At 46.5% G+C, this 11,499-nt stretch overlaps 2 protein-coding genes across 2 annotated transcripts; both read right to left on the minus strand.

The window, feature by feature from the left end:
- Nucleotides 1-481: 481 nt before the first annotated feature.
- LOC136548481 (germin-like protein 9-1) lies at nt 482-1,378 on the minus strand. Its single transcript, XM_066539992.1, has 2 exons — nt 1,050-1,378; nt 482-957 (listed from the first exon to the last, which is right to left on the minus strand). The coding sequence occupies exons 1-2, from the start codon at nt 1,376-1,378 to the stop codon at nt 534-536; spliced, it is 753 nt and encodes a 250-aa protein (XP_066396089.1). The 3' UTR covers nt 482-533.
- A 3,777-nt stretch (nt 1,379-5,155) lies between these two features.
- Nucleotides 5,156-6,140, minus strand: LOC136551471 (germin-like protein 9-3). Its single transcript, XM_066543021.1, has 2 exons — nt 6,056-6,140; nt 5,156-5,703 (listed from the first exon to the last, which is right to left on the minus strand). The coding sequence occupies exons 1-2, from the start codon at nt 6,138-6,140 to the stop codon at nt 5,156-5,158; spliced, it is 633 nt and encodes a 210-aa protein (XP_066399118.1).
- Nucleotides 6,141-11,499: the final 5,359 nt, after the last annotated feature.

Here is an 11,499-nt window from a genome sequence, read left to right on the forward strand (position 1 = left end):
ATATTTTCTGGCACCCAAAATATGTCTTCTATATAGGTACTTTATTGGAGGCTATAGGTATTATGTTGGAGATCTATTTTGGGTTTGGGTCTCCTATTGGAGACAGAAGTGGTATTTTTGGGTACCTCCGCTCGCGCTAGAGCATTGCATGCATGATTTAGTGATTTTGTAATACCTTTATAATTAGTAAATGTGGCTGTCAGGTTGTTTACAAATATAGCTCTTCCAAATGAATTATGGTTTCCTGTTTAAATAGGTCCTTTTGAAAGAGCGGGTGCTCCCATAAACTGACTGGACTCGGTTTCTGTCGTATGGATCATCCGACTCTTTTCTCGTGTCCCCCCTCCAATCCCCCTCCCCCCCCCCCCCCCCCCCCCCCCCCCCCACCCACCCCCACCCACACACACACACACACAAAACACTCCTTTCGTTGTCATATGGTTCATCTTTATTCAGAAGGAGCACGGAGAAGCAAGCAGAACGTCCCACGTCGAATGGCACCAGCTTTATTCGTGACCAGCTGAACACGCTCCTCACAAGACGAGCGAGAACGCGGTGCTGACGCAGAGCATCACCGCCGCCAGACGTGCTCCAACGAACGCGACGACGGGGGCGGAGTTCTGCGGCGGCGCGGGCGCCGGCGCCTGCTGCAGGTCGTGCTTGAGCGCATCGACGGTGGCCTGGTCGGTGTGGAACGACTTCTCCAGCACGTGGTCGTCGATGCCGGTCTCGAAGAGCTCCGTGGGGAGCGAGATGGTGCCGGGGCTGGCGCTGCCGAAGGCCGAGAAGGCGCGCGCCACGTCGGTGCCGTTGTTGGACTGGAAGTGCACCATGCCCTTGGGGAACACGAACATGTCGCCGGCCTGCAGCGTCGCCGTGTGCAGCGTGCCGTTGCGGGCGGCGTCGACCAGGCCCACGAACAGAGCGCCCTGCACCACGACCAGCAGCTCCGACGCCCTGCATGCGATCGATCATGCCAGAGACACGTACGTAAGCATGAGTCCAAAGACACGTATGTATGTACAAGCCAACGTGTACGTGTACCGTACCTGGGGTGGATGTGAGTCGGGTTGACGGTGCCGGCGCCGAAGACGAGCGCGGCGAAGGAGACGGACTGCCCCAGCAGCGCCGGGAACTCGGCCGCGGTGGCCTTGGTCGCGGTGAACTTGGCCGGGTCGCCGGCGTTCCCGCTGACGAGGCGGGTGTAGGTGAAGAAGGTGCCGTTGAGCTGGGATGGGTCGGCCAAGTCCTGCGGCACCACGAAGTCGGTCAGGATGTCGGGGTCGCTGGCGCGGGCACACCCAGGCAGCTGGTGCACCACCAGCAGCACGGCGGCACACAGGAACAGCAGCCGGAGGCCGGGATGAGCGAGCGCCATCGATCCGCTAGCAGCTGTCCGGTGAGCAGGATGCGGTAGTGGAAATGGAAATGGACCGATCAGACGCACGTGGCGCAGAGCTTGCCGAAGCTTGGCGCGATCCACAGGAGTTGGGGGCTGCGATGGTTTGCTAGCTATATATATATACTTTTAGAGGAACAGCTAGCGCGGCCTTGGAAGAGCTGTGCCGGTGTGGCCTGCTATACAATTAGAGTGAGTTATCTTTGTACTAACGACAGACAGCGCGTCTCGGCCTTTGTTTCCTAAGCTTTGTAGGTTTGGGTGTTACAATGTACAGCACAGGTGAGGTGACAGTATTGCTAGCTCTTGCTAGATGAATATGGTGAAACTGCCAAAGGCATGCCAGCTTAAGACACGGTTGTTTGGGCATTTGGGGAAGGCCGTCGGAGTTCGTCAAACATCCAGACTCCTTTGCAGCGCATAGGGAAGGACGTCAGAGTTCGTCAAACATCAGACTCAGTTGTGTGATTCTACGCTTAATTATATGCCTGCAGCTACGTAGGAGTACTATACAATGCATTGCATCAATTCATGTCAGTTGGCATTTGGCAGCCGTCAGGTATATTCCTGCGTCACCAGTTCACCACAAACATGCTTTGAGACAACAAGAATACAAGATAGTTTTAAAGCTTTCCAGCGCAAGAATTGATGTCTTTTTTGAGGCAAAAGTATTTGATTTTATGTTTGTGCTTTATGATGGCTTCCCGCATGAATTTTTCTAGTTTCTTAGGTACAGCTAGGTGTATTGAAATCATAGTTATTTTAGACATGAGTTGCAAATCAATTTTTTGTGTAATTTAAATAAATATGGTAAAATAAAAATTAGGGTGGTACAGCCTTCAATAAAACCTGTTTTTTTAGCACAAAGTTAGATGTAATTTGAGCCAATAGAACTTAAAGTAGGATGGTGAAAAAAAATAATTTCTTACCTCAAGTGTTGGGAGCCTCTCTGACACTAAGAGAAAAAAACCCGTTTCTTGTGTATTATCAATCAATATTTTTTGAGTAAAGTGGGGCAATGCATCGGCATATATTCGAACATGTTAATTTGTATCTATCATACCAACATGAATGTATTGTGTTCGAGGCACAAACACACCTCCAACTATTGAGAAAAATGGCTTAGAAACCATGGTCTTAACTAGCGGGCTACAACGAGCGCTGCTATAGCTTCTAAAGACAGCCAATGCTAAGTTATTGCTATTTTTACGGCTATGTCAGCAACGGCCGTTATATTACGTTTTAGGGCTGCTAAATTGCTCAGCTATAGCTTTGAAATAGCAACACTATTGATGGTCACTAACATCCATTTTGACTATCAATATTATATTCCATCCAAAACTAAGGTAAAACAACATCACAAGTGTCATTATATGTTTTTAATTCACCTAGTTTCATTTGTACTTGTAAAAAATATTTGTATGCAGGAATTTTCACAAAATGGACAAAAGACGTGCATAGGAGGCAAGTGGACGTGGCAGAGGGCCGTGGGCCTACATGGCCATGTCGGCTGACGCCACCTGGCATCACTCGACGGCCCACCCCCTGCCACGTCACCGATCATGTGATTACCAAGGTGTCACGTCCATGATGCATCTCCACGCTTGATCCATGTCGGTTTGATCCAAAGGTGGAGGTTGAGCTCCCTTGGATCCATGGGCCCACTAGTGTAGACTTGGAGGGGCCAAACCGACCCCTTCTTACCGCCTTACCGGCCAAAGTAACCGACTTACCTGCATGCAATCGTCATCCAGAGGCTATCCATCACCGTTGGATGCAATGGCGGTGCAGGGGACGGTCGCCGACGCCCCCTAGGTTGGCCGACACCCCCTGCCTCTCCACTGCTCACTCACTGCCTACAAGTACCCCCTCACCTTCTACACACTACAAAAGGAGGTGTGGAGCTCGGTGAAGATCATCCCCAAGCATAATCAAGCATTCCAAGCTCTCAAGGCTTAGAGTAGTAGCTCTAGAAGTAGTAGTTATTAGCTAGTAGTGGCAATAGAGTTAGAGCGGAGCTCGCCTCGGAGTCCGAAAAAGTCTTCTGGTCTAGTATAGCTCCTTTGTAATATTTTATTTAGCATTTACTTTATTCAATACTCTACTTTGTTCAATACTTTATTCAGTAATATAGCTTTGCTTAGTTCAAGTCCTGTCTTGCTCTTGTTCATCATTAGTGAGCTTCGGTGCTTGTTCTATGGCATTAGCATCATAGTTATCTTAGTGTTTAGTCTGTTCATCATTAGTACTTGTTCTACCGTCTGGTTAGGGTGCTTCGATCTTATTTTACCAGAGCTCCGATTGAAGCAGTGCGTTTATAGATTAAGTGTGGTGCTTAGGCTATACCTTGCCTGTAGGTACGGCTAGATCCCCGGATAGAATGTGGTAGTTGGCAGGTGGGTAGTCCTGTCCTTCCTCTGTATTCCACCATGTTGTATCTAGTTATTAAAATGTAGAGCTCGTTGTGCTTTGTGCCTGATTAAATTCAGGGCAGGTACGCCCCTCATACTAAAGACGTTCTTGCTATCACTAGTTTATCTTTGTTGCTTAAGATTAGTTGCACTACACTTCTAGCTACACTACACTTCTAGCTACCTCTACTTGTCGTGCTATCCCCTTACCTTTTCCGTCCAGCATCCACACTACCTTCATCAACCCCGTGTTGCTAAACACACCTACCTAGCCCACCTATCCACAGTTCCCAAACATGCCCATTCGCCTTCCTTTGGAAAAATATAAATTCGACACTTGGTTCTCACCAAGTGAAGTGCTACACGATAGTTCTGTGCGCTTGCAGAATCCCCTTTCCTATATACACACATACGAAGCGTCAACAAACACTATTTTAATTTCAGCTATAACAATGATAGCATGGATTAAGGTGAATACATAAATATCAAATAAAGCCATAAGGGGTGGAACATTACAATTTGGGTAAGTTTGTGTTTGTTATTACTCCTAGTGGCTACTGTGTTGAATTAAACTACTAGAAACAATCAAGTAGAAAAGTAGGAGTAACAAACACCGGTCTTCAAATTTGTCTACGAAATCGACTTGTCAAACCCTCATCAGCTATCTAAAATGCCAACTTTAGGAGGTGTTTGGTTCCACCACCGTAAAGTAAACACAAAAGGAACAGGTCCATGGCGGCAAGGGGAATGTAATTATTGCTTTCTCTTCTTGTTTGGTTCAGCCGTCGGAAGGGAAAAGCAGGTGCAGGACGTAAATGCGAACGTATGCCGCCGATGATTGGGCGGGATTGGCTCAATGAAGACTCGGATCGATTCCCGCGGTATCTGTTAGCATGGTAGGTAAAACAAACAGCAACTAACGTAATTTGATGACACTGTAATCTGGTCACGTCAGAAAATCAACCAACCAAACAGCACCTTAATTTCTACCTGCTTTGAGACAAATTTAAATGGGTTTTCCGTGACATGGCGACTGGCGTTAACATCACGTGATATGTGACGAGCAACAAGAGCCAGCACGTACTACGATGTAATGTATAGATATTATCATTGAGATAGATTACAATAATTAACAAATTCACATCAACACAATACAAATCACACCTGACGGTTTGGTGGAGATTATAAATTATTTGATCCATGACATGACGCTCACTGGGTCACTCACTACTCACCATTGCTCTTGGCATGTTATTCAAGAACGACGACGTGGACGATTACAAAGAGAAGCTGGAAAAGATGCACGCGAGCGCCGGGAGCAACTGAAAGCAAAGCCGATAGACGATCATGGCTTCGAGGCGAGGCCTGCCTTCAGCTTCTGGATGGTGGCCACATCGGTCTTGAAGGACTTGGCCAGCACGACGTCGTCGATGTCGCTGGCGCCGAACAGGGCGCCGGGGAGGGAGACGAGCCCCGCGGCGGCGCTCCCGAACGCGGACAGCGCCTTGGCAGGCTGGGTGCCACTGTTGTACTGCCAGTGCACGGTGCCCTTGGGGAACACGAACAAGTCGCCGGCGGCGAGGTCCTGCGTGAAGAGCTTGCCTGCGGTGTCGACGAAGCCGACGGAGAGCGCGCCGTCGAGGACGAGTAGCAGCTCGGAGGCGCGCGGGTGAGTGTGCGTGGGGTTGATGGAGCCCGGCCCGTACGAGAGCACCGCGTACGACACGCTCTGCCCGTTCAGCGCCGGGAACTCCGCCATGGAGGCCTTGGCCACCGTGAAGTTCTCCGGGGCCTGCAAGGCCAGCGCACCGCGGAGGCCGGAGTAGGTGAAGAACGCGCCAGTGATGTTCACGGCGTTGGTGGTCGCCGGGATGATGTAGTCGGTCACGATGTCTGGGTCAAGGTTTTCATTATCAGAAATAAAAATTTATCGGAGGTCATGGATAAATAGGATAAGCAAGATATATCGGAAATATCGGACCAAATTAAAAAAAAATTCAAATTGTTTTGAAAAAATTTCGTAGAATTTGACTTAAACTATTCCTGAGCTATTAAACATCACTTGTTTACAGATAAAAACAAGAATAAAACATTATAGCGTGGGATTGTCGCACGACTGAATTTGGGTTGTCTGTGTGGAAGCAGGAAAGAAGAAAAAAATTTGGCCGATGTCAAATTTTATCGGACCCTGTGGATAGAAAGGAAATTTCGAAAATTTGTGTGAATTTCGGCCGATAAAAAAAACCTTGGTCTGGGTCCCCGGCCACGACGGTCAGCGGGGCGGCCCAGAGCGCGAGCAGGACAAGCACCAAGGAGGAGCTCGTCGTCATGCAGTTGTTGAGCTTGAGCGCCGCCATTCTTCTTGCTGTCTTGGGAAAAAGTGCTGAAGTGGTGGTAGCGACTGACAGTGACTTAAACTGTGAAAGAAAGGTGATGATGTGAGTGATGACTGATGAGCAGCGATCAGCCCTCCCCTACTTATATATGCATCCCATTCCCCTGGTTAGTTGGAGTAGCGATCGAAGACGATGCATCATGCATGATATATTAATTAATTCCTCTTCCTCCAGCTGCTTAGGGTTTATCGTCCAAGCTGATTACTAAAGTCTTGACTTGATCAGCTCAACGAATCATTCTGAGTTCAGAATGGTGGTTTCTCCAGGCAGCCAAGTCCCGGATACGCCTGCACAGCTACACAACGTACGTTGTTGCGCCCTTTGCGGCTTTGCGCGAGTGAGAGATGTCTCTGAGGACCCTTTCAAAAAAAAAAAGAAGAAGAGATGTCTCTGAGGACGCCTGCTCTTTTGGTCGCAAGTTGTAACTTACATTTTCATATTTGCAGCTTGCATTTTCCGAATTGTTTGCAAGTTCGTTGCGGGAAGACGACGCGACGACCGTACAAACAAGAAGCTGTCGATGTAACTGTTCGTACGGAGTATACGAGTCGCATCGCATCACGTACAGCTGCGAGCTAGTATATCTCAGCTTTCGTCTCGGTCGCCTCATCGTCCTCGGTTTCTCCCGTCACAGCTCAGTTGAGATCGATGGAATTAACAATAGTAAGTGCAGGTCCACCCTGCTGCTTGCACAAGGCAAGGGCTGTTCTACTTCACACTCCTAGACTCGATCTATTCAGAGGTGCATTATTCAGGGTAGGCACATGTATGTATGTCCAGATGCATACAGCGCTGGAAACGTAACACTACCTCAGATTTAGACATCACTGTCGGTTTAAAAACCTACTTTACTGTCAGATTTTGAACCGACAGTGACATACCGACAGTGATGGGGGGTTGACATCACTGCCGGTCCTTAAAAACCGACACTGATCTACAGGAAACAGTATCGGTTCCTGGCTCCGCCCGGCAGTGTCCAGTTGAACAACGCTGCCGGTTTGTAGTGCCAACCGATAGTGACAGTTGCTTTAAGAGTGTCGGTTCTTTTGGTCAAGCCAGCAGTGTTGAGCAAGCCTACATTGTCGGTTCATGGATCAAACCGGCAGTGTTGTAGTAAATATCAGTATCGGTTCATGGATCAAACCGGCAGTGTTCTTGTAACTATCAGTGTCGGTTCATGGTTCAAGCCGGCAGTGTTGAGCAAGACAACACTGTCGGTTTGCTTCTAACCGCCATTGATGGTTACGACAACACTGCCGGTTTGTTGCTAACCGACGGTGATGGCCCGTTCGTATTTTATTGTTATATAATTTATTTTAATTTATATTTTTTATGAAATCGGGTTTCGCTTTATATACGCTACGTAGATGATAGATCCATCAATATTAAACATTACAAATGTTACTATTACAATTCAAATGTTCTTATCCGCATCTCGATCCTTCAAAATAAAAAAGAAATGTTCTTGGACTTCACACATGCTTCTCGGACTTCTTACAATAATCTTGCGAGCCGCTCTAGGCCATACTGGTTCTTGTACTTCACGGATTGTGCAATAGAAAATACTCCATCTTTTTCCAATACCTCGGCTAAGATGAATTTTGCCAGCTCCAATTGTAGTGCGACGATCTCCATGTCTAACAGCCTTTCATGCTTATATTTCTTGCGCTGTTGTTCAAAAAGATGATATCCAAAGAGAAACAGTAAATCATTTTGTTGAGTTATTAACAGACATAAATGAAATGGGGATTATACACATCAACTTATCGGCTTCTTCCGATTTCCTGCCGATGTAGCGAAGCATTGCCCACATTACATAAAACCCGCATTCATTGTTTCCCGGCATCCCACCGATATGTCTTCTTCGGACACTGAGCAACATTAAAAGGAGAAACATTAGAAAGCGGTATGTGTAATTAGAAAATAATAGTTATTAGGATCGCTTACTAATTCAGCACTGCCACCAGTGCATCGAGATGATGAAATGGTTTTTTCTTCGAGTCCCACACCTCGAGCAGATTTTTAGCAAGATTAACACAAATGAAGACGAAATGGTTGCTATAATCACAGAATCCTAATTATCGAATAATCTTAACGAAAAAAGAAGCATAAAATTAAAAGCCGAGAACACATACTCGCAGTTGTAGGCTAGAAGTATGTGGGTTTTCTTCTTCACCGTGAATTCGTCAAAAATAGTAATCAATCTCTATTTCAGGTCTTCCACGTCACATCTATAGAGGCCTAGACATGTCCTCTCATTGACTCGCATGGGGTCCAAGAAGCCTATGTAATCCCATTTGCTTTTTAGAATGCAAAATTTTGCTATACACCAACATAAAATCATGGGAAGTGCTTAAAACTTAACAATCTGTGTCTCGAGAGAGTAGTTAATTGTAATATCATACGTGTAGGGTACTTACATAGTCCACAGCGTCAACATTTAAACATCGAGAGAGCGTTTCTGGTACAGCTGGAACAAGCACTCCCACTCGACATCGAACTTCCCTTCTTCAGGATATTGGAAAACATGTGGCGAACGGATAATAACCTCAAAACCAAAGTCGTCCGTCTCTGTTGCTTGAGCCATGTAATATTCATATAACTGGCGCATATATGTTGTTAGATTTTTATACTCATGATCAGGAACCAAAAGATTGCCCCTTTCATACTTCATTGCCAGTGTTCCCGTCCCTTGTACATCATAATAGATGTTCGCAGCCTCTTCCATGGTTAAATCAGGGTTGTCTTTGACTAACTTCATAATGTTCCTTTAATCTTTATTGTGTATTTCTTCGTCTCTTGTTGTAGTGTATTTATTCTGTGTTTATCTTTCGAATTCGGACTTCAACAAAAACGGAGGCAGTGAGGAACATAGATTGAAGAAACTAACACAATCTTCCTTCGAGATGTGTGCTGTAAATTTTTCTTTCATCAAGGTGGTAATGCTACCACTGAACGACCTTTTTCTTTTCTGTTGGTCTACTTTGGGAGCATTAGCGACCGAATCCAAGGACCTTTTCTGCGACTGCGAGGATGTCCTTGATCTTATTTTGGGCTAAGGTGGAGGAGGATGACGATGACGAGAATTCTGTTTTCCTAGCGTTGATGAAGATGGAGGAGGAGGAGGAGTCTCTTTTCTCAGGGTTGATGAAGATAGAGTCGGACAAGGAGAAATAGAAGGAGACCTCTGTCTTCTTGGGGGTGATGGCTCTGGATGAGGAGGGGAGTGATCTCTGTTGGAAAATGGTGAGTGATCATCGTGGGTGGGCGAAGACTCGTAGTCATCCTCGTCATTAGAGGACAATTGATGGTCAAGCTTAATGAAGCGCTTGCAGCAGGCCACTTGAGAGCCCTTGTGTTGACTAAGTTTCGGCCTGTCTTCCGCTATGGGGTACTCAATGAGTATCTTGTTATACTTCTTATCAAGTATGTTGTCAATGGTGATGCGAGCGTACCCTAGTGGAATTGAGCGGCCATTAATTGTCCTATCTCCCATAGGCTAGGCCTGGCCGAGCGCCACCTTGTCCTTTGTCCATTCCTGACGGATGTACAACCTGACATTGATGGGTTCAGTGATGTCGTCCACCGGATGAGGCACATTCGCCTCTTCTTCATCGAGCGGGGTCGATCCGCAGCTGCTGCGACCCCTAAACTATAGGCTAAAGGCACTAGGAGTAGGGTTTTGTGGTACTACTGACTCCTTGGACAACAAAATTTGCTTGACTTGCGCTTCAACGATCGCCTCAATCCGTGCTTCCATCCTGTCTTCCATCTCTTTTAGTCTCCTCAAATACTCTGCCTCATGTTTCGCTATACCCCTCGAGCGGCTCCGGTAAGTGTTAGATTCTTGGGGGAATGCTAGTTTCCAAGGAACAACGCTGGTTCCTCTAGTGCAACCAGGGTGCTCCTTGGTTCCAAGTGCTTGGGTGAGCACGTCTTTCTCCCTATTAGAAGTGCGAGTCCCTTGCCTCACCTCCTCAGTTACTTAGGAGATCCTCTAGATGAGTTCGCTCATGGGTTGATTTGAGGAGCTAAAGCTCCCATCCTCGGCGTGCCGTACATTTCTCCCCATACTACAGATCTGGGCTCCCAATCGGCGGTCTCAACTTGAACGCCTTCCTCAGTAAGGCGATCCATCTTTTGAAGTTCTGCTTCAAATTCTAGCATCTCTTTGGCGTAGCCACGAGAGCCGAGATGATGAGGATTCGTCGCTTTCTGCAAATTCTCCTTATTCTTCCTGCTTAGTTCTAAGTACTCCTTGGATAAACTGTATTCCTTGAAAGCCTGCCAGAAGTCCTTCTGCTTGCTAAACTGTCCACCATCGAAATCTGGCTCTTTATTTTGGAGGACAAAATTCTTGTACAATGTCCCCTTGAAATTCTTAAAGCATGTCCCCATGATTTCTTTTTCTTTTTTCTTGACTAACTCCCTATCATACTTGGCTGGGAAAGTGAAATACTCTAGGATCTTGACATCCCATATGTAATCCTTCTCGCTTTCAGGAACCCTCCACTGGTCATCATCTTTCCCAATCCACTTCTTGTACTTAATCAGGATGAAGTCCCTAACAAGTAACCCGAGGATAGTCTTGTATTTGATCAAAGCTATAGGCGGTGAGAGTGGATCCCTGAATTCATCGAACTCAGTAATGTGCTAGTGTGCATTCCTACCAATAGGAATCTTTGACATGCCTCGCTTGGATCTGGCCTTCCTGCTACCCGAACCCTCTGGCTCCTTGGCCGACGGAGGCTCTTGCTAGAGACACCAAGTAAGCTATGACCCTCTCAACTGATTAGCGTGTGTGGCTACATAGTGACATGATACCAAAGTTACTTGGCCATCTTGGTCATTTTGACCTAGATCGAGCAGGCCGGACGGGGTCCATGGCTGCTCATTCTCACCGACCTGATTGACACCGTCACCGTTTGTCGGATCATGTGGCTCTCTCATCCCAGCGATATCAACCGCTTCTTGTTGCCGATCAGTTCTTCCTATTAGGCGACGATGAGTCATGGCTGTGACACGATCGTGGTTAGTTTTGGCCATGGACAACTACTAATAGCATATGTTCATATATATATAAAATGTTTAATGCAAAGTCTAATAATAAGTCCACATACAACAAAGTCAAATAATAGCATATGTTCACCTAGAATAAATTCATTGTTTGATTGACCACATACAATAAAGTCCACCTACTATTCTACAAAACTAAGCCTACATCAACTTCCAAATAAGAAAAGCGATGACCATAGCCATAAATAAAAGCATGACATCTTTCAAGACCGAGGAG

The sequence above is a fragment of the Miscanthus floridulus genome, chromosome 4 (genome assembly GCF_019320115.1).
Source record: "Miscanthus floridulus cultivar M001 chromosome 4, ASM1932011v1, whole genome shotgun sequence".
NCBI classification, from domain to species: domain Eukaryota; kingdom Viridiplantae; phylum Streptophyta; class Magnoliopsida; order Poales; family Poaceae; genus Miscanthus; species Miscanthus floridulus.

What these genes read in the sequence shown, in the direction of transcription:
- LOC136551471 (XM_066543021.1), bottom strand. Translation starts at nt 6,140, where the DNA reads ATGACGACGAGCTCCTCCTTGGTGCTTGTCCTGCTCGCGCTCTGGGCC. An exon ending in GGCCGGGGACCCAGACCAAG is followed by an intron (nt 5,704 to 6,055) that starts GTTTTTTTTATC and finishes ACCTTGACCCAG; the next exon opens with ACATCGTGACCGACTACATC.
- LOC136548481 (XM_066539992.1), bottom strand. Translation starts at nt 1,378, where the DNA reads ATGGCGCTCGCTCATCCCGGCCTCCGGCTGCTGTTCCTGTGTGCCGCC. An exon ending in CCGACTCACATCCACCCCAG is followed by an intron (nt 958 to 1,049) that starts GTACGGTACACG and finishes GATCGCATGCAG; the next exon opens with GGCGTCGGAGCTGCTGGTCG.